This window comes from Pristis pectinata, chromosome 40 (assembly GCF_009764475.1).
Source record: "Pristis pectinata isolate sPriPec2 chromosome 40, sPriPec2.1.pri, whole genome shotgun sequence".
NCBI classification, from domain to species: Eukaryota; Metazoa; Chordata; class Chondrichthyes; order Rhinopristiformes; family Pristidae; genus Pristis; species Pristis pectinata.
In genome coordinates, this window is record NC_067443.1 from 6,463,476 (window position 1) to 6,485,727 (window position 22,252).

Consider the following 22,252-nt stretch of genomic DNA (forward strand, 5'->3'; position numbering starts at 1 on the left):
ATGGATTACATCGTGTGGTGGCCCACTTTCAGAGGGAGGTGTAAAGCAGAATATCAAACGGAGGGAGACCTGTAGACACCTGAGGGACCTGGGGATGCCCGTACATGAACCACAAGCTTAGCATCAGGTACAGCAAGGAACTCGGATGGGAAATGTGGAATGACAAAAGCAATGCAGCATAAAGGTAGGAAGGCAGAGTTGGATGTTGGAGAGGTTGGAGCTGGAACACTCCATAAGGTTCTGGTTCCTGAAGGAGAGATCCACATGTTCTGGAGAGAACATACATGGGTAGACCCCTAGGATGAAGGGATTGTCTCATGGGAATTTGTATGAAGCCCCCAAACACTGAATTAGCTGATCTTACTCTGTGTCTGACCCCGGGAGTGTGTGACGGGACGGTGTGGAGGGAGCTTCAACCTGTGTCTGACCCCGGGAGTGTGTGACGGACGGTGTGGAGGGAGCTTCACTCTGTGTCTGACCCCGGGAGTGTGTGACGGACGGTGTGGAGGGAGCTTCACTCTGTGTCTGACCCCGGGAGTGTGTGATGGGACGGTGTGGAGGGAGCTTCACCCTGTGTCTGACCCCGGGAGTGTGTGATGGGACGGTGTAGAGGGAACTTCACCCTGTGTCTGACCCCGGGAGTGTGTGATGGGACGGTGTAGAGGGAGCTTCACTCTGTGTCTGACCCCGGGAGTGTGTGATGGGACAGGCCCCCATTTTTCTATTTTTTAAAAATAAATTTATCAACAAAGCAAATTAAAATGTGATACCAGGCAGCAGGACAATAACTGCTCCGTGCCACGAGGTGGGTAATGGTTCCACCCTGGGCCACCAAGGTGGAATTAGCGGGCTGGAGATTGGCACAGTCTCCGAATCGTGCCCTATCTCCACACTGGCCAGGCACTGTCCTCCTCTGAGCTCCAGAAGATGCGGCAGGGACCTGGGACTGAGCGTGAAGACGGAACTGCAGGCACTGGAAACATTCAGCGAGTCAGGCAGCATCTGAGGAGAGCAGAACTGTTACCACAATAATTACTGTATTGTCGTTAAGACCCCACGTGTTTCACGAATGTTGTATGGGAGAAGGAATCTGTTGTCCGTGCCCAGTCTGGACTCCCCTGTGACTTCAGATCCCAATGTTGGTGACTTTTAATTGGCTGAGTGAGCTATTGGCTTCAAGGGCACTGAAGGGTGGAGAGCAGAGACTCCCAGACCAATCCCGTGTCTCTGAACCACCTTCCGAAAGGGCCCAGAGAATCCATTCCTGTCACGTTTGGGCAGAGGAGGATCTGATCACCGAATCCAGTGGCGGGAATGTTATATACCCGACACTGTTGGACTTTCAAGGTCCTCCTGGCGGACATCCGGAGATCTGGTTACAGAGTTGGACCAGCGTACACCGTGCTGGACGCCCCCATCACGTCCCTGGGATGGGTCCAGTCTCACCCACCAGAGGAGGGGTCAGTCCTTGGTCCTCAACATCGACTGCAGGCCCCAGGATGTCCCAGGTCACCAGGTCGAACTCTGGCAAGGACACCTCCTGAATCCCACCTCCCGCTGAGGAACAACCCCTCCTCCATGTTGGACAATGCTGGGAAGAGGCGGTGGGAGCTGTAGGGGTGTTGGGTGGGGACCTCACCGTCCATCACCAGGACTGTAGGGTCTGTATCCACACTGTTGCTCTATGACTGGGTTTGGTCAGTGGGCCAAGGAGTGGCAAATGGTGTTCAATCCAGACAAGTGCGAGGCGTTGTGACTTGGGAAGTCAGTCCAGGGTAGGGCTTTCGCGGTGAACAGTCGGGCCCTGGGGAGTGTTGTAGAACAGAGGGACCTCAGAGTACAAGTACGTGGTTCCCTGAAAGTGGTGTCGAGGGTTAGACAGGGGGTGAAGAAGGCTTTTGGTACCCTGGCCTCCATCAGTCAGGGCACTGAGTACAGAAGTTGGGACGTTGTAGTTGAACAGGACATTGGTGAGGCCGCACTTGGAGTATCGTGTTCCGTTTTGGTTGCCCTGCTGTAGGAAAGTTGCCATTAAGCTGGAAAGAGCGCAGAGGAGATTTACGAGGATGATGCGGGGACTTGAGGGATTTCAGAGAGGTTGGGACTTTATTCATTGGAGCGTAGGAGAATGAGGGTGACCTTATAGAGGTGTATAAAAGCATGACGGGCATTAGACGGGGTGAATACACACAGTCTGTTTCCCAGGGTTGGCGAATCAAGAACGAGAGGCCATGGGTTTAAGTGAGAGGGGAATCTGAGGGGCAACTTTTTCACCCAGAGGGTGGTCAGTATATGGAACGAGCTGCCAGAGGAAGTGGGTGAGGCAGGCACATTTACAATATTTATAAGACACTTGGACAGGTACATGGATTAGCAGGATGTGGGCCAAATGGGACCAACTTAGATGGGAATCTTGGTTGGCACAGACCAGTTGGGCCAAAGGGCCTGTTTCCCTGCTGTATAACTCTAAATTCATGTACTGAAGGTCCAGAAATAGCTGTGCCTCTGGCCAGACAGTTCCAGTCCAGTTACAACACTGACATCTGTCCCACAATGGCCCAGGTTGGTCCTGTTCACAAATAACAAGGCAAATGCAATCCAGCTCATCACCACTCAGTCTGTCTACTCAGAACGAGCTGAAGGTTCAATCAGCACTGCCTTCGAGTAGCACTCAAGTTGAGTCTATTCTCATGTGCACAAGTACAGTGAGGTACAGGTACAATGAAAACCTTGCAGCAGCATCACAGGCACCTCGGCACAGACAACACACAGAACAAAGTATACAAGACAGTGAAGAAAAAAACTGCAAAACAAGACACCAGTGCAAAAGCACAATCAGAGAAGTCTGTGGGAGTGCAAGAGGTGCTGTAGTGTCCCATTGCTGTGTTGGGTTTCACCAAGATCCCTTGTCTCCAGAGCAAAGTCGAAGTCAAGTTTATTGTCATCTGCACAAGTCCGTGTGTGCACAGGGGCAGTGACAAACTTACTTGCAGCAGCATCACAGGCACAGAGCATCAGATAAGCAGCATTCACAAGAAAAACATAAATTTAAAATAAATTCTGCACAATTTTTACAAGCAAGAACACCATTAGAACAAAAACAAAGTCCGTTTTTAGTGCAAAGTGGTCCTAGTGTTGCTCAACTGTAGTGATTAGGGTTGTGCCGGTCGGTTCAAGAACCGAATGGTTGAAGGGAAGTAGCTGTTCCTGAACCTGGTGGTGTGGGACTTCAGGCTTCCGTACCTCCTGCCCGATGGGAGCTGTGAGAAGATGGACCCAGCACAAGTGAGACGGCTCGGTTCCAGAGGTGGGAGTGACTGCCCTCGTGGTCGAGGCAGCGTTTGACCCAGTGTGAGGCACTGGGGAGCCTGGGCCAAGCTGGTCAGTGGGCTTCAGTAGATGGAGTCGGACTCCAGCTATAGTTTGGATGTCCTAAACCCTTCTTGAAAGGGAGCAGAGGCACTGGGTGCAGGGACAGAGGGAGGGTTTGAAGAGGGATGGCTTGGTTTACAACAGCCCTGGGAGAGCAATATTGATGCCCCACAGATCCTGGATGTCCAGACAGTGGAGGGGTCTCCCCCTCGCATATTCACCCCACCCCAGCTTCGTCTACCCTAGACCAGGTCACTGGGTCAGGGAGGGAGGTTCATGGGGCAGGCACGGGAGCCCCATCCTGGGAGAAAGCCCAAAAACTCCAGCACGGATAGAGAATTCCTGCTCCCCATGGAATGGCAAACACACAGCAGATCAGGCAGTGGCTGTGGAGAGAGAGGGAGAGACAGGGTGACAATTCAATCCGATGACCTGACGTCAGGGCAGGACATTGACCCCACTGTTTCCTACTCCACGAGCACTGACCAACCCACTGAGTGGTTCAGTGTTTTCTGTTTGTGCATCAGAATCCCGGTTGTTGCTTGTTCCGTGAGGTGGTCTCAGGTGTAGAGGGAGCTTCACCCTGTGTCTGACCCCGGGAGTGTGTGATGGGACGGTGTGGAGGGAGCTTCACCCTGTGTCTGACCCCGGGAGTGTGTGACGGGACGGTGTGGAGGAAATTCACCTGGGACCTTAATCAGCAAAGAAAGTTTCTTACTCAACCTTATTGGATCGACATGAAATCCTTGCTGAGGTCACTTGTTAACTTACCTTACTCAAGGAAGAACTTGGTGTGTCTGACCCGTCCTCAGGCGTTAACCCTTTGTGGACTGGAGGGCTGTACGCTGCCAGGGTGGGCGCCTCTCTGAGCCCGGGTGCTGTGTTTTGGTTCCAGGCAGGGGGTGGACGTCGGAGCTGTCCTTCCTGGAGGAGCCGAGCAACGTGATTGCCGTGCGCGGGAGGCCGCTGGTGCTGCACTGCCGCGTGGAGGGAGAGGAGCCCATCAGCATCAGCTGGAGGAGGGGTGGGCGCCCTCTGTCGCCGAGCCCCCGGCGCTCGCTGCTGGCCAACGGCTCCCTCCTCATCACCAGCTTCCTGAGCAGGGAGAACGAGTCCGACTCGGGGGAGTACGACTGCACCGCGCAGAACCGCTTCGGCCTCTTGCTCAGCCGCAGGGCCCGGGTGCAGGTGGCAAGTAGGTGGCTTCACCCCCGACCCCTCACCTCTCATCCCCAACCCCTCACCTCTCACCCATCCCTTTTACTGCTCACCGATACCCCCCACCCCTGCCTCTCTATGGCCCTTTGCTTCTTAAAAAAATGTTTTCTCCCTCCCCTTCTATCTGCATCTGTCTCCCACTGTTCCTGTGACTGCTTCTCTCACCCCCTCTGACTATCCAGCCCTCTCTCCCTCCCCCCAAATTTGTTCCCCTCGCTCTTTCACCCCCTCGCTATCTGTCTCTCTCTCTCTCTCGTTCTGTCTCCCCGTCTCCCCTCACTCATCCCCCTCTCTCTCTCTGCCCCCTCCCTGCCCCCCTCTCTCTCCCTGCCCCTCTTTCTCTGCCCCCCCTCCCCCTGTCCCCCTCTCTCCCTGTCCCCCTCCCTGCCCCCCTCTCTCTCCCTGCCCCCCCGCTCCTCTCTCTCTCTCTGACCCCCCCTCCCCTGCCCCCTCTCTCTGCCGCCCATCTCTGCCCCTCTCTCTCTCCCTGCCTCCCCTCCCTGCTCCTCTCTCTCTCTCTCTCTGACCCCCCCTCTCCCCCATCCCTGTCTTTGTCTCCTTTTCTCTTTCTCCTGTCCTATCTTTATCACCCTGTCATTTATACAGCATGGAAACAGGCCCTTTGGCCCAACTCATCCATGCCGACCCACTTGCTTCCATGTACCTGTCCAAATATCTTCTAAATGTAACTGTACCTGCCTCACCCACCTCCTCTGGCAGCTCATTCCACCTACCCACCACCCTCTGTGGAAAACTTGCCTCTTAAACCTAGGCCCTGTAGTTCTGGACTCCCCCACCCTGGGGAAAAGACGGTGACCATCCATCAATCAAGAGCCTATCAATCTCTGCCTTAAATACACCCAGTGACCTGGCCTCCACTGCCCCCTGTGGAAACGGATTCCACAGATTCACCGTCCTCTGGCTGAAGAAATTCCTCCTCAGTTCTAAAGGGACGTCCCTTTATTCCGAGGCTGTACCCTCAGATCCCAGACTCTCCCACTGATGGAAACATCCTCTCCACGTAGGTGGAAACATTCTATCCAGTGGGTTTCAATGAGATTCCCCCTCATCTTTCTGAACTCCACTGAGTACAGACCCAGAGACATCCATCCAGTTAACATACAACAGTGCAGCCAGCCCTCCAATCTCAGGCTTCCAGTCTGAATAAATCTATCCTGGCTTATTCATCCTTCCTCTTCTCAATACCCCTCCCCTGTTACTTTCCCTTTCTCTCCCACTCCTCTTGTGTCTACAATCGCCCCCTCCCTCACCCTCTGCAGCTCTCCCCCAAGTCTGAAGCCCACTCCGTGAGGTGTCTGTGAACGTGACGTCCTGACCGTGTTCCTCTCTCTCTCTTCTCTCTCTCTCTCTCTCCCCCACCCACCCAGCCCTCTCTCGGTTCCTGACCCACCCGCAGTCCATGAGAGTTCAGCTGGGAGGTGTGGCTCGCTTCCAGTGTCAAATCAACGGTGTTCCCAGAGCCACAATAACCTGGGAACTCAATCGTGTTCCCCTGAACATGGATGACAACAGGTAAATTGGTTTATTATTGTCGTGTGTACCGAGGTACAGTGAAAAACTTGTCTTGTGTACCATTCATACAGATCATTTCATCACACGGTGCATTGAGGTAGAACAAGGGAAAACAATAACAGAATGCAGAATAAGGTGTCAGCTACAGAGTAAGTGCAGGCAGGCAGACAATAAGGTGCAAGGGTCATAACGAGGTAGATTGTGAGGTCAAGAGTCCATTTTACAATTCAATAGTTTTATAACAGTGGGATAGAAGCTGTCCTTGAGCCTGGTGGTACGTGCTTTCAGGCTTTTGTATCTTCTGCCCGATGGGAGGGAGGAGAAGAGAGAATGTCCAGGGTGCGTGGGGTCTTTGATTATGTTGGCTGCTTTACCGAAGCAGCGGGAAGTGTAGACAGAGTCCATTGGAGGGGAGGCTGCTTTCTGTGATGTGCTGAGCTGTGTCCACAACTCAGGGATTGCAGCTTCGAGGTGTGTGTATATTGATGGAATCTGTAGCAATCCGCAGCCGGGCGACTGGATGTTAAACCCATTCATCCATTTCCCCATGTTATATTCCTATGTCAACATTCACAATGGCAACAGCCTATGTAAACACGTCACGCTGCAGTTAGGGCTTTCCGCCACAGGTGGCGCTAGAGAGTGATTGTGACCGTTTACATAGGGAAGCCTCCGTTGCGAGTGGGGGAATGTTGGGATCTTCCTGTGCTAATTTTGGCCACTTGCTGTGGAGGGGGGGGGAGCGTGGTGTTGGGGGGGGGATGGGGGATGTGGGGCATCAGGCGGACCCCAGACTGACGATCTCCGCCCTGGTTTGTCAGGTTCACCCTGCTGCCGAGCGGTGTGCTGCAGATCACGGGGGTTGGACAGCAGGACCTGGGGGACTACCGCTGCGTGGCAGCCAACGCGGCCAACTCCCGGGCCAGTCAGGAGGCTCGGCTCACCCTGGCAGGTGAGTGCCACAGAGGGATGCGCCGGACGCCCACACCCCCCCCCCCCCCCCCCCCCCCCCCCCAGCCCGTCATCCGCCCCTCCCAAGCCACTGGACGCCCTCCCCACTCACCCCCACTCCCACAGCCGCTCCTGACTGCCATTCTGTTCCCAGGGTGGTCTCCCCGGACGGACCAGGAGCCCGAGATCCTGTCGGGACCCCAGGACCTGACCCTCACCGTGCACCAGACGGCCATCCTGGAGTGTATCGCCACCGGCAACCCTCGGCCCATCGTGTCCTGGAGCCGGCTCGGTCAGTCCACGGGGCAAGAACTGTGGGCCCAAATACTGGGGGGCTGTCGTGGGTAAATACTGGGGGAAGGGGTGTAGGGGGTAAATACTGGGGGGTCAGTAAATACTGGGGGAGGGGTGTCAGGGGCAAATACTGGGGGGTAGGGTGTTGGGGGCAAATACTGGGGGGTGGGGCTGTCAGTAAATACTGGTGGGGTCATTTCTGGGGTAAATACTGGGGGTGGGGCGAGTCCAAGGCAGATATCAGAGGGTAATGGGGCACCTGGGGGGGGGGCACGTAAGTGCTGGGGCTGTGACCTCTGCCTTGGACCAGCTCCTGATTCCCGCTCCACGTCCATCCATAGCAATCCACTGACCCTGGGGGTGGGGGGGCGCCGGAACACAGCCCTCGGGGTCACTCCGCATCCCTCCCACCACCCCAGGGGTTTGTGTGACCTCCGCTGTTCACTGTGCCCTCTCTCACTCAACACCTCCTCATGCCCCACATTCTCTCTCCTCCCCTCCCTCTCCCTCCCGTCCCCTCCCCTCCCCACACCTCCCACACCCCTCCCCTCCTACATCCTCTCCCCTTCCACCCCTCCCCACCCTCCCCCCACCTCTACCCCTCCTCTCCCCCTCTCTCCTCTCCCCCACACCCCTCCCCCTTCCATTCCCTCCCCTCCCTCCACCCTTGTCTCCCCCGCCCCCCTGACACAGATGGCCGGTCGATCGGTGTGGACGGGATCGAGGTCCTCGGCACCGGGAACCTGAAGATCTCCGACGTGACGGTTCATCATTCCGGGGTCTACGTCTGCGCTGCCAACAAACCCGGCACCCGGGTCCGCCGCACCGCCCAGGGGCGCCTGGTGGTGCAAGGTACCCGCGCCCCCACAGCTCGGCACGCGGGAGGGGGTGTGTGGGGTGGGTGTCCTGTGTCCCGGGAACCAGTGGCACACATGACCCAAAGTCACCGAGATTCCCACACTGGGATTGACTTGGACAGTGACTGTGCCCTGGGACACGCACAGTCTTTCCTCACCAGGGAGGTCTACATTGGGACGCATTACGTGGATAGAGGTGCGCAGGCTCTCGGTGTTCAGGGGGACCCGGCAGTCCCCGTACGTCAACCACTGAAGACTAACGCAAAGCTCCGGCCAGTCACAGTACCGCGAGAGGATTTGCCTGAAAGACGACAGACGCCTCGCTCCAGTGACTTGGGATCCTGATATTCCACACCTGGAATACTGCCGTACAGCAGGGAAGCAGGCTATTCGGCCCAGCTCCTCCGAACTGACCTGTCTGTATTAATCCATTGCCCGGCCAAATCCTGAACTCTTTAAGGCAGTATCAGGAAGGGTCGATGAGGGTGGCGTGGTAGATGTAATATATTTAGAGTCGTAGCGCCATACAGCAGAGAGACAGACCATTCAGTCCACCTTTTGATTTCTCTTACCGAAGTGCACCACCTCACACCTCCCCACATCAAGTCCAATACCTTCCCTGTACTTGCTGTACTTGCAACTTTCTTTAAATCCATTGAGACCTGGGACCTGCCTCCAGACCCACTAATTTTCCCAACAGGTTGCCTCTCATAATAGTGATTGTTACAGGTTTTACCACACTGTCTGAAGCCCGTCAGAAATCTTTGGGTTTTCTGTAGTAACGTTGAAGTATGGTGGAGCTCGTTGAAAGCAGTGTCACAGATTGACAGGGTGGTGAAAAGGGCGTTTGGCACACTGGCCTTCATCAGTCAGGGCACTGAGTACAGGAGTTGGGACGTTATGTTGCAGTTGTACAAGTCGTTGGTGAGGCCGCACTTGGAGTACTGGGTACAGTTTTGGTCACCCTGTTGTAGGAAAGACGTGGTTAAACCAGAAAGAGTGCAGAGGAGATTTACGAGGATGTCACCAGGACTAGAGGGCCTGAGTTATAGGGAGAGGTCAGCCGGGCTGGGTCTTTGTTCCTTGGAAGGTAGGAGAATGAGGGGCAACCTTATAGAATTATGAGAGGCATAGACAAGCTGGATGGTCACAGTCATTTCCCCAGGGTAGGGGAGTCCAAAACTAGGGGGCATAGGTTTAGGGTGAGAGGGGAAAGATTTAAAAGGGACCTGAGGAGCAACTTTTCACGCAGAGGGTGGTGAGTACATGGAACGAGCTGCCAGAGGAAGTGGGTGAGGCAGGACAACAGTGTCATTTAAGAAGCACTTGGATAGGTACATGGACGGGGGGGGGGGGGGCTTGGAGGGATATGGGCCGAACGCAGGGAATTGGGACTAGCTGGGTGGGCACCGTGGTCGGCATGGACTGGTTAGGCCGAAGGGCCTGTATCCCTGCTGTACGACTGACCCTCCGTCATAAAGACCGTTGCAAGATATCGGTTTAAATTTCCTTCCCTGCCCTCCGTCTCCCTCTAGACGTCCCACACTTACCCCATTTATTTTTAGGTGAGTCCTTGCTGTTTGCTCTGACGTTCCTTGCCACTCTCTCCCTCCTAATTAACGTTCTCTCACAGCCGGTTCCTGTAAAGTTCCCCAATCTCTCACTGCTCTTAAATCAAAGATGAGAGAACATACTTTCCTGGACCTTTGCTAACCACGGGTGGCTCACCTTTCTCCCAGGATACCTCTTTCTAACACCTTAGGAGAATGAGGGGCGAACTTATAGGATTATGAGAGGCATAGATAAGGTGGACATCTTTCCACCGTGCGTTTTGAACCGACTGTTCCCGCATCTGCCGCCGCTTGTGCACACGTCGTCTTTCCTCCCGGTCCACTCTCGACGACTTCCCCCTCAAGTAATCGCTCTTATTGCGGGCATTGGGTCCGGACCCTGGCTGCTTGCTCCCAGACTGTGACCAGAATTCTATCATGTTGTGATCACTATTCCCCAGGGAATCCTTTAAGCACAACCATCTTACATCTAAATTAGCCCGTTCCCTGGGTAGATTCTGTAACGCGCTGCTCTGCTCCCTGGCACACTCTGCAAGCTCCCCTTCCACTTAATCTGCTGATTTCAGTCACCCATAATAATTGAAACTTCCTCCTTGGTGTTGACACTTCAACATTTATACCTATGGAGAAGCAGCTCCCTAGGGTCCTAGAGACCACCCCCACGTGTGTCTTCCTCCCCTGCCTTTCGTTATTCATCCCCAACCAGTTCCGCATCACTATTCGCTCCCTCCGTAAAAGCACTCAGCACTTTGCCGATAAAATGGTAAATTGGTTTATTATTGTCTCGTGTCCCGAGGTACAGTGAAAAACATTGTTTTGCATGCCATCCATAGAGGTCATTTCATCACATCAGTGCATCGAGGTAGTACAAGGGAAAACAATAACAGAATGCAGAATAAAGTGTGACAGCTACAGAGAAAGTGCAGTGCAGGCAGACAATAAGGTGCAAGGTCACAACACAAAGGTTGGTGGAGGTGTGAACAGTGAAGAAGGTCATCGAAGGATACAGCTGGACATAGATCAGTTAAAGATGTGGGCGGAGAAGTGGCAGATGCAGTTTAATCCGGGCAGTATGATGTGTTGCACTTTGGGAGGTCAAATGTAAGGGGAAAGTATACAGTAAATGGCAGGACCCTTAACAGCACTGATGTACAGAGAGATCGTGGGGTCCAAGTCCACAGCTCCCTGAAAGTGACCACGCAAATAGGGTGGTAAAGAAGGCGTACGGCACGCTTGCCTTCACCAGTCGGGGCACTGAGTTCAAGAGTTGGGAAGTCATGTTGCAGCTGTATAAGACTCTGGTTAGACCGCACTTGGAGTATTGCGGGCAGTTCTGGCCGCCCAGTTACAGGAAGGATGTGGAGGCTTTGGAGAGGGTGCAGAGGAGGTTCACCAGGATGCTGCCTGGATTAGAGGGCATGTGCTATAAGGAGAGGTTGAACAAACTTGGGTTGTTTTCTCTGGAGCGGCTGAGGCTGAGGGGAGACCTGATAGAGGTTTATAAAATTATGAGAGGCAGAGATAGAGTCGACAGTCAGAACCCTTTTCCCAGGATGGAAATGTCAAATGCTCGAGGGCGTGCATTTAAGGTGAGTGAGGGAAAGTTTAAAGGAGGTGTGCGGGGCAAGTTTCTTACACAGAGAGCGGTGGGTGCCTGGAATGTGCTGCCAGGGGTGGGGGTGCAGATGCGATGGAGGTGTTAAAGGAGCTCTTAGACACATGAACGTGCAGGGAGTGGAGGGATGTGGACCATGGGCAGCCAGAGTTTAATTCAGCATCGTGGTCAGATATTGTGGGCTGAAGGGCCTGTTCCCGTGCTGTACTGTTCTGTGTTCCATTGACTTCCCGGTCCCGGCCACTGTCCCGCCACATCTCTGTGGTAGACATTAGACCAAACCCATGTGTTGCTGTCTGTGCCGTAAACCATCTATCTTGTCACAACTGCTTTGTGAATCCACACAAAGAGCCTTGGCGCTTTTGTTACTCCTGGTTAACGTTCAGCCGCACATCTCCGCTCAAACTTTCTGCCCCTTCCCGGCTTTCACGTCCCCCCCCCCCTTCGCCCTCCCGCACCACCTCGCGCTCCCCCCGTCTCCTCACCCTCATTGCATCTGGGTTTATTAAACCCCATCCCCCTCCTCTCGCCCCCCCCCCCGCACCAATCAGATTAAAACCCCGTTTATGCGACGCACCAGGATGCTGTTTCCCAGCACGGATCAGGTGAAGCCTGCCCCAGTGGAACAGCTCCCTCTTTCCCCAGTGCCCCATATATCAGAGCCCATGTACCAGGCTTTGAGCCACTGGTTTACCCCTCTGATCTCATTTACCCTCTGGACAATTTGCACAGCACTCGGGTTATAGTCCTCGGATTCTACTCTTCAATTCAACCCAAGTCTCGGAACCCCTCTCCCTCGTGCTGCAGATGTCGATAGTGCCCACGTGGCCTCTGGTAACTGCACCCCCTCCCTGTTATGTTTATTCTGCATCAAGAGACAAACTTTTCTTGGGTTTAACATCTGAACATTTTATTAACCAACATCAGACGGGCTTCCTTTCCCTCTCCTTTTACAGCCACCTCCTGATCCTCCATGTGACCCCTTGCCTTTCCTACTGGGAACTGTAGTCCTTTATTATAACTACACAATAACACACTCCCCTCCTGATTTATTCTGCAGCCCGGAAGAGATGTCCTTAAACTTAGCACCAGGCGGACACCACAGTCTTCGGGATTCTATCGTTGCTGCAGTGAACTGCCTGTTCCCCTAACTATGCTGTTCCCTACGACTCCACCCTCCCCATTTGAATGGCCCCCCTGTCCCGTGGGGCGATGGACAGTTTGCACTTCCTGCCTGCAGCCCCCACACCGGGAACAGGGTCCCTGTACCCGTCGGGGCTGAGGTGGTGTCCTCTGCACGCCTTCACCCGTCCCTGCCGCAGTCACGCCCTCCCTGTCCCTGAACACCGACCGCACTTGAGGAAATCGGTCTACAGGGTGTGGCTGCCTCCTGGAACTCTCACCCTCCTCGATGTTCGAACTCGGGACTCCAGCTCATCAACTCTTGAGCTGAAGTCACTCAATCGGCCAATCCTGCAGAGGACTTGATCACCCTGAACCACCGTGGGGTCCATCAATTCCCAGGCATTGCAGCAACCACAGATCTCCTGCCCAACCACTCCTCTTCTATTGGATTAGTGTGAATTCAACTATTTTAACCTGCTACACCCCTTGGCTACAATCATACCCATGTATCAAATCTCCGAGCCAATCAGAAGCGTCTCAGAAGAAATTATTGTCATTTGTACCGAGGTACAGTGAAAAACCTGTCTTGTACACTGATCGTACAGGTCAATTCATTACACAGTGTAGTTACATTGGGTTAGTACAGAGTGCATTGAGGTAGTACAGGTAAAAACAATAACAGTACAGAGTAAAGTGTCACAGCTACAGAGAAAGTGCAGTGCAATAAGGTGCAAGGTCACAACGAGGTAGATCGTGAGGTCAGAGTCCATCTCATCGTGTAAGGGAACCGTTCAATAGTCTTATCACAGTGGGGTAGAAGCTGTCCTTAAGCCTGGTGGTACGTGCCCTCAGGCTCCTGTATCTTCTACCTGATGGAAGAGGAGAGAAGAGAGAATGTCCCAGGTGGGTGGGGTCTTTGATTATGTCGGCTGCTACACCAAGGCAACGAGAAGTAAAGACAGAGTCCAAGGAGGGGAGACTGGTGTCCGTGATGCGCTGGGCTGTGTCCGCAACTCTCTGCAGTTTCTTGCAGTCCTGGGCAGACCAGTTGCTGTACCAAGCTGTGATGCATCCAGATAGGATGCTTTCTATGGTGCATTGGTAAAAGTTGGTGAGAGTCAAAGGGGACAAACCGAATTTCTTTACCTCCTGAGGAAGTCGAAGTATCAGTGACTTGGGTGAGAATGTACAAGGCGTGGTTTGTAAGTTTGCAGATGACACTAAGGTAGGTAGTGTCGCTGACAGGGACGATGGTTATCAGGAGTTACAGGGGGATCTCGATCAGCTGCGTAAGTGGGCCGAGGAGTGGCAGATGGAGTTCAGTGGTGTTACATTTTGGGAAGTCAAACCAGGGTAGGACTTTCGCTGTGAACAACGGGTGGTGTGGAACAGAGGGGGAATACAGGGACATGGTTCCCTGAAAGTGGCGTCACGGGTAGACAGGGCGGTGAAGAAGGCGTTGAGCACGCTGGCCTTCATCAGTCAGGGCGCTGAACATAGGAGCTGGGATGTTAGGTTGCAGTTGTATGAGATGCTGATGAGGCCGCACTTGGAGCGTTGTGTTAGTTTTGGTTACTCTGTTATGGGAAAGATGCCATTAAGCTGGGAAGAGCGCAGACGGGATTTACGAGGATGTTGCTGGGACTCGAGGGACGGAGTTATAGGGAGAGGTTGGGCAGGCTGGGACTTTATTCCCTGGAGTGTAGGAGACTGAGAAGTGATCTTACAGAGGTGTATAAAATCATGAGGGGCAGAGATAGTGTGAATGCGCACAGCCTGTCTCCCAGGGTTGGGGAATCGAGAGCCAGAGGGCACAGCTTTAGGGTGAGAGGGGAGATTTAAAAGGCGATGTTTTCACGCAGAGGGCGGTGGGTACATGGAACGAGCTGCCAGCGGGAGTGGGCGAGGCAGGTACATCAACAACATTTAAAAGACAGTTGGACAGGAAAGGTTTAGCGGGATATGGGCCAAACGTGGGCAAATGGGAATCTTGGTCGTCATGGACCAGTTGGGCCGAAGGGCCTTTTTCCTTGCTGTGTGACTTGTACGTATGTATGTCTGTATGACATACATGCACATGTAGGCAACACACACAGGACACACATGCACCACACAGAGCGCCCAGTCACCCTCTGGGAACAGACGGCCTGACACCCACTGACCCGTCCCGAACTAAAAGGTTAAAAGTCCAAGCTGTTCTCACGCAGCTGCCGGGCACGGCTGGGGAACCCGGGGCAGCCTCAGCCAGTGTCTAAAGCAGGGTCACAACCTCCAGCCTCCGACCCCTGACCTTCCGTGGGCAATGAGCTACCAGACAAAGCGGGCTGTCTGTGGCGGGGGAGACGTCTCTCCCCAGCCTCCGCTCTGTGGGTGGGGGTGGTGCGGAGGCCGGGAGCCCTCGAGGGTAATTAATCAGCCAAGTGAATGGAGGGAGCTTTAGTTATGGAAAATGCAGGCGTTTGTGTCACTGGGACTGGGATACAGATCTCTGGCCGCGTCTGATCTATGGGTAGGAACATCAGGGCCCCCCTGTAACCCAGTGCGGACCCCTCTAACACCTGTGCTCGGACAGGGGAAGAGGCATCTCCCCTACCGGGATCGACCTATCCCTCGTGCTTCACCCCCACCTCCTCGATCCATCGGTCACCTCCTGCCTCCCCCTCACCTTCTCCCCTTCCCGTCCATCTCCCCTCCCCACTCAGCCCTGATTGTCGGGTCTTGACCCCGAAACGTTGACAGTTCCTCTCCTCGATGTTGCCCGACCCTCTGAGTCCTCCAGTGGTTTGGGGGTTGCTCAGAAGGAACTGTAGTTGCTTTATTATTGTCACTTGTACCGAGGTCCAGTGAAAAACTTGTCTTGCAAACCGATCGTACAGGTCAATTCATCACATGGTGCTTTGAGGTAGTACAGGGTAAAACAATAACAGGACACAGGGTAAAGTGTCACAGCTACAGGGAAATGGAAGCTCCATCAGTGCAGAGCTCGAGGTTCACTGACTTCACCGCACATTTTACTCGGGGCTCCATCCAGGACAGAGAAGCCCGCTCGACCGGCACCCCCGTCCACCCCACCAAACTCTCCCTCCCTCCACCACTGGCACACGGTGGCTGCACCTTCTACAAAACGCACCGCGGTTACTCTCCAGGGCTACACGGACTGCACCTCCCAAACCCGCCGCCTCCCCCCGCCCAGGGGAACACCACCACCCGCAGGTTCCCCTCCACCAAAGAAATTCTTTTCGGCACCTCACCAATTCTTATCGATGCACCGCAGAAAGCATCCTACCCGGATGCATCGCGGCTTGGTACGGCAACTGCTCTGCCCGGGACCACAAGAAACTGCAGAGAGCTGTGGACACAGCCCAGTGCATCACAGAAACCAGCCTCCCCTCCATGGACTCTGTCTACACTTCCCGCTGCCTCGGCAAAGCAGCCGACATAATCAAAGACCCCTCCCACCCCGGACATTCTCTCTTCTCCCCCCCTTCCCATCCGGCAGAAGATATAAAAGCCTGAAAGCACGTACCACCAGGCTCAAGGACAGCTTCTATCCCACTGTTATAAGACTATTGAACGGTTCCCTAGTACAATAAGATGGACTCCTGACCTCACAACCTACCTCGTCGTGGCCCTTGCACCTTACTGTCTGCCTGCTCCGCACTTTCTCTGTAGCTGTAACTTTTATTCTGCATTCTGTTATTGTTTTACCCTGTACTACCTCGATGCACCGTGTAATGAATTGACCTGTACGATTGGTACATAGGACAAGTTTTTCGCTGCACCTCGGTACAAGTGACAATGAGAAACCAATTTACCACGGGGATATACCAGCCGTCGCTTCGCCATCCCCGGACCTCCCTCCCTGACCCAGGGAGCACCTTGTCCGCACAGACTGGGGCGGTTCCAGGTGAAGGCTCAACCCCAGCTTCTCGCTGCAGAGTCAGCGATGGGTGAGGAATGCTGACCTTGCCCGGGACCCCCACAGACGGGGAGGTGGGGTGGGGGGTGTTCATTGCCCCCCCTGCCCTGGATATTCAGTGTCTCCTGCTGCCCTCTACAGCCCCTCCGGAGTTCGTGCAGTGGCCGCAGTCGGTCAGTAAGCGGGTGGGCAGTACGGCGGTCTTCACCTGCGTGGCCCAGGGGGTCCCAGAGCCGCAGCTGGTCTGGCTGAAGAATGGCCGAGTCCTCGCTGCTCCCAGCGACAACATCAAACTCACCCACAGCAACAGGTAACCGCGGGCAGTGGCTGCAGGCACCAAGGTCCCGGGGCGTCCTCTCCGCCCCTCCCACCGCAGCGTGTCCCCCTCGCCGGCGCTCCCCCCTCTCCGCCCCAACCCCCTCGCCACCCCTCCCACCTCACTGCCCCGCCCACAGCGCTCCCTCCTCACCATCCCCCCCTCCTCACTGCCCCCCCATGTGTTCCCACCCCACTGCTTCACCACACACCCACCCCAGCCCACAAGCGCTCCCCCTTCACCGCCCCCCCTCCCATGGCACAGCACATGTGAGGGGAGGATCAGGTCCCCGGGGGTGGGTTGGGGGGGGGGGGGTGGTTGGTGGGGTTGCGGACGAGAGATTTCTGTGACCACCCCCCCCCCCTTTGCCCTCAGCACCCTGATTATTAACCGTGTCACGGGCTCGGACGAGGCCATCTACCAGTGCATCGCCCGCAACAGTGCCGGCACCAACCAGGCCAGCGCCCGGCTGGCGGTCACCCTGTCCCAGGAGCTACCCGCCGCCCCCGAGGGGGTCCGCGCCGAGCCCGTCTCCCCCACCGCCATCCGCCTCTCCTGGAGGGAGCCCTCGCACTCCGTCACTGAGGAGATCATCGGATACGTCCTCCACATCCGGCCCGCCTCAGGTGGGGGGGGGGGGCAGGAGGGAGGGACGGGGAGGGATGGGGGGAGGGATGAGGGATGGGGAGGGGGAAGGTGGACAGGGAGGGGGGAGGTGGACGGGGGGGGAGGTGGACGGGGGGAGGTGGACAGGGGGGGAGGTGGACAGCGGGGGAGGGAGGGTGGAGGGTGCAGGATGGGGGAATGAAGGGGAGGAGAGGAGAAGGAGGGACTGTGATGCCCCACACAGTTGACTGACCCTGCGCTGGCTGTGCAGAGCCGGCCGGGAAGGAGTTGCAGGAGGCAGTCGGTCGGACTACGTTGGAGCACATCTTCACCAACCTGCAGCCCGACACCGAGTACTCCATGTACGTCAAGGCCTATTCGCCCGTGGGAGCCAGCGGACAGTCGCAGCTCGTCACCGCCAGCACTGGGGGGGAAGGTGAGGGTGGGGGTCTGCGGGGAGGGGGGTGGGATAGTGAGAGGGAGACATCACCTTCATAGTGAATTACACCAGGCACAAACCGGGTGCGCGGCGCTCCCTCCTCACCGCCCCTCCCGCAGCGCGGACCCCCCTCCTCACCGCCCCTCCCGCAGCACGGACCCCCCTCCTCACTGCCCCTCCCACTATGATCAGGGAGGTGAACCCAAACAGTGGGGTGGGGATCTGCCCCGTACCTTGCCCTGACCACACGTTGGGTGCGATGCCTACCACAGTTGACCAGCCTGTGTGCCCCTGGGATGGGTGTGTGAGTGCCCCGGTGGTGTGGGTGTGTGTGTGTGTGTGTGCCCGGGGGTGGGCGTGTGAGTGCCCCCCGGGGGTGGGGGGGAGGTTGTGAGTGCCCTGTGCCCTGGGGGGGGTGTGTGAGCGCCCTGGGGGGGGGGGTGTGTGAGTGCCCGGGAGTGGGCGTGTGAGTGCCCCCCGGGGGTGGGGGGGGGATTGTGAGTGCCCCCAGGAGTGGGTGTGTGAGTGCCCCGGGGGGGGGGGGAACGGGTGTGTGAGGGCCCCTGGGGCCAGTGCCCAGGTATTTGACCCTCTTCCCCTCTCAGTTCCAGATGTGATGTTCTTCGCCCAGGTGTTGAACGGGACGGCGGTGCAGGTGTTCTGGGAGCCCTCCCCCCGGCCCAGGCTGGTCAGGGGCTACAAGCTGTACCTCAGGAAGCTGCCGAGCTCCCGGATCCTGGGTCCCACCCTCCTGCCCAGCTCGGCCAACACTCACACCTTCACTCAGCTGGGTGAGTACGTCACCGCCAGCACCAGTGGGGTCTCTCTGCAGACACCGCCTGACGAGGACGTGCATTTGTAAAGTGCCCTGTGGCCATTGTGGGCAGCAAGATGCCACACCCTGCAATGTGACCCTTCTGGGGTGGGAGTGGGTGGGGAGAGGTGAACAGCTGGAAGGTGGACACTCGGCAGGTCAGGCAGCATCTGGGGAGAGAGAAACGGCTCGGGTTTCAGGTGGAAGAATGTGGATCTTCTGAAGAATCCCAGACCTACGACACTGAAAGTTTGTCTCTCTGCCCAAGTATTCCCAGTTTTCACAGGAGGGAATTAAGTTCAGGAATTCCTTTCCAGTGGGAAGGGTGAGCAGCTTCAAGTTCCTGGGTGTCAACTTGGGGGATCTCTCCTGGGCCCAGCACACAGATGCAACATGATGGAGGCACGCCAACACCTCTACTTTCTTAGAAGTTTAAGAAGCTTTGGCATGTCATCAAAAACCCTGACAAAGTTCTGCAGGTGTGCAGTGGGAAGCAGTCTGACTGGATGCATCACGGCCTGGTGTGGAAGCTCCAATGCACAGGAACGCGGATGCTGCAGACAGCGGTGGGACGCAGCCAGTTCCATCACGGGTACTGCTCTCCCCACCATCGAGGAGATCGACGAGAGGCGATGTCTCAGGAAGGCCACATCCACCATCAGGGGCCCCCACCATCCGGGCCGTGCCCTCTTCTCGATGCTGCCATCAGGCAGGAGATACAGGAACCTGAAGACCCACATCTCACGGTTCAACAACAGCTTCTCCCCCACTACCATCAGGGTCTTGAACCCACCTGAGGAACCCCAACACAACCTCAGACTGTACTTCCCGCAACTTACACTATGTCATTATATGTTTATTCTGTCGTGTGTGCTGTATAATTAATGGTGATTTAAGTTTATGTCCTGTGCTGCTGCTAAAAGTTAATTTTCATGGCATTTATCCCCTGGTACATGTGCCCATGACAATGAACTTGAACTCAATGGCTGTGGATTCTTTTATCTCAAGCTGATAGGGTGGATGGATCACTCTGTTTAACAACTGGCAGAACAACGTTCCCTTGGCGAGTCCCACAGCCCGGCACTTAATTTCACGGCTTTAAGCGTCGAGAGTCACACTGCCCAGCGAGCTGGACACTGCTTACGCCGCGCTCTGACCCTTTTCTCTTTGTGGTTGCAGAACCCTCGGCCTTGTACGAGATCAAGATGCAGGCATTTAACCAGCACGGTGATGGGAACAGCACTGTCCGCTTTGTATCTCTCGGAGAGAGCACAGAGAGCCCAGGCACGTTCAGTGTCACTGTGTGTGTGTCTCTCTCTCTCTCTCTCTCTCTCTCTCACTGTTCATACCCACCTCTCGGTGCATCAAGTAACCACACTACTAGGTTTAGCAACAGCTACTTTCCTACAGCCACTGGGTTCTTGAACAATGAACAATGAACCTGCACACCCCTGACCCTACCTCAGCAACGGAACACGACACACCTGCCCAGTTATTTGTCATCTATATCAATGATTTGGATGAGAATGTACAAGGCAGGGTTAGTAAGTTTGCAGATGACACTACAATAGGTGGTGTCGCTGACAGTGATGGTGAATATCAGAATTTACAGAGGGATCTTGATCAGCTGGGTAAGTGGGCTGAGGAATGGCAAATGCAGTTTAATTCGGATAAGTGTGAGGTGTTACATTTTGGTAAGACAAGTGAGGGTCGGACTTTCACAGGGCCCAGGGGAGTGTTGTAGAACAGAGGGAGTACAAGCACATGGTTCCCTGAAAGTGGTGTCGCAGGTTAGACAGGGGGTGAAGAAGGCGTTTGGCACGCTGGCCTCTGTCAGTCAGGGCATCAAGTGTAGAAGTTGGGATGTTATGTTGCAGTTGTACAGGACCTTGGTGAGGCTGTATTTTGAGTATTGTGTTCAGTTTCCATCAGCTGATAAGAGTGCAGAGGAGTTTACGAGGATGTTGCCGGGACTCGAGGGACTTCCGAGGGTGAACAGGTTGGGACCTTTTTTCACTGCAGTGTAGGAGAATGAGGGGTGATCTTATAGAGGTGCATACAATCGTAGATACGGTGAATGCAGTCTTTTTCCCAGGTTTGGGGAATCAAGAACTGGGGGCCAGGGGTTTAAGGTCAGAGGGGAGAGATTTAATAGGAACGTGAGGGGCAACTTTTTCACCCAGAGGGTGGTCCGTGTATGGAACGAGCTGCCAGAGGAAGTGGGTGAGGCAGGGACATTAACAACATTTAAGAGATACTTGGACAGGTACATGGATAGGAAAGGTTTAGCTGGACATGGGACAAACACAGGCAAATGGGACTGGCTTAGATGGGAATCTTGGTCGGCATGGACCAGTTGGGCCGAAGGGCCTGTTTCCGTGCTGTGTGACTCTATGATCTCTTGCACTGCCATGGACTTTGAATGTGTGGGGTTTTTTGCACTAAGGTCTTGTATTTGCAGTCTTTTCCCACTGTATGGTGTAATATATGTTCTGTGAGTTGCCTGTACCTGTGTGCCTGTGATGCTGCTGCAAGTTTTTCCACTGTACCTGTACCTCACTGTACCGGCACTCATGACACTGTCCTGTTCCTTCCAGCCCTGCAAGACCCTGGCTGCGACTGCCAGAAGCCCCAGGAGGCCTCGCTGAGCGGGATTGTGGTCGGCATTCACATCGGGATTGCCTGCATCATCTTCTGCATCCTGTTCCTGATGCTGGGGTACCGCAGGAGGTAGGCAGCGGAGGGAACTGTGACCCGCAGATAGGTTCTGTTCCTTCTCGGTGGCGGATCTGCCCCCCACCCCTTCCCTCTGACCCCCCCCCCACCCTTTCCTCAAAGAAAGAAAATAGCATCGCAAAATTGGAGCAGGGGAGGCCACTCGATCCCACCCTGACATTCAGTGTGATCATGGCTGAAGTAATTGAGGGTGAATACACACAGCATTGGGGAACCAAGAACTAGAGTTTATAAGATTACAAGAGGCAGGGTCCTTGCCCCAAGGCGGCAGTGTCAAATACTTTGTGAGAGGGGGAAAGTTCACAGATGTGCTGGGCAAGTTTTTTTTTTTACACACTCGGTGCCTGGAACGGGCTGCTGGAGGTGGTGGCATTCAGCATTGTGGTCGGGACAGACACAGTGGGCCAAAGGGCCTGTTCTCTACGTGTGCAGCTGGGGAGGGGGTTTTACGCAGGGGTCTGAGCCCTCCCTCCCTCCCTCTCTCTCCCCCACACACAGGCTGTTGGGCTGTCGAGGCATCAAGGAGAGTTGGTCGGTCCCCCAGCCTTGGCACAGCACGGCCCAGGAGGGGCAGAACGGTCACCTGGGGCTGGAGGGGAAGGACGGCCGGGAGCTGGAGCTGACCGAGCTGGTGAGTGCCTCGGGGCCGCCTTCGAGGGGAAGGGAGGGGGGGAGGGGGGTTCCTCCAGCCGCGCTCTGATGACAGCCTCTCACTCTCTTCCAGAAGGGGAACCCGGAGAGGACTGGCAGCCCGGCTCAGCTCCAGCAGAGACCCTGAGGAGCCTCGGACAGAGAGAACAGCACCTCCGCCCCAAGGTGCGAGCTGCTTCAACTCCAAGCCAAAAGGACCGACACGCGCCTGGAGCCCAGTTAAAGCCCACAACCC

General features: G+C 55.5%; 2 protein-coding genes across 2 annotated transcripts in view; both read left to right on the forward strand.

The window, feature by feature from the left end:
* The window catches only part of si:dkey-6i22.5 (polyamine-modulated factor 1), a 28,868-nt gene extending 24,458 nt beyond the window's left edge, over window positions 1-4,410 (forward strand). The window contains exon 6 of the transcript XR_007958778.1: window positions 4,268-4,410. The gene's annotated coding sequence lies outside the window, so the exon portion shown is untranslated. The remainder of the gene's footprint in view (window positions 1-4,267) is intronic.
* Window positions 1,315-22,194, forward strand: LOC127587406 (immunoglobulin superfamily DCC subclass member 3-like). The gene is made up of 14 exons (XM_052045705.1): window positions 1,315-1,613; window positions 4,272-4,567; window positions 5,979-6,123; window positions 6,945-7,075; window positions 7,229-7,366; window positions 8,062-8,220; window positions 16,597-16,765; window positions 17,147-17,397; window positions 17,649-17,813; window positions 18,422-18,607; window positions 19,810-19,923; window positions 21,228-21,360; window positions 21,865-21,997; window positions 22,091-22,194. The coding sequence occupies exons 1-14, from the start codon at window positions 1,315-1,317 to the stop codon at window positions 22,142-22,144; spliced, it is 2,373 nt and encodes a 790-aa protein (XP_051901665.1). The 3' UTR covers window positions 22,145-22,194.
* The last annotated feature ends 58 nt before the right edge of the window (window positions 22,195-22,252 follow it).

Bases quoted from the DNA above. Each gene is read 5' to 3' on its own strand.
- LOC127587406 (XM_052045705.1), top strand. From the start codon at position 1,315: ATGTTATATACCCGACACTGTTGGACTTTCAAGGTCCTCCTGGCGGAC. The intron at 19,924-21,227 runs GTGTCACTGTGT...TGTTCCTTCCAG, and splicing joins AGAGAGCCCAGGCACGTTCA to CCCTGCAAGACCCTGGCTGC. The intron at 21,361-21,864 runs GTAGGCAGCGGA...CCCCACACACAG, and splicing joins ATGCTGGGGTACCGCAGGAG to GCTGTTGGGCTGTCGAGGCA.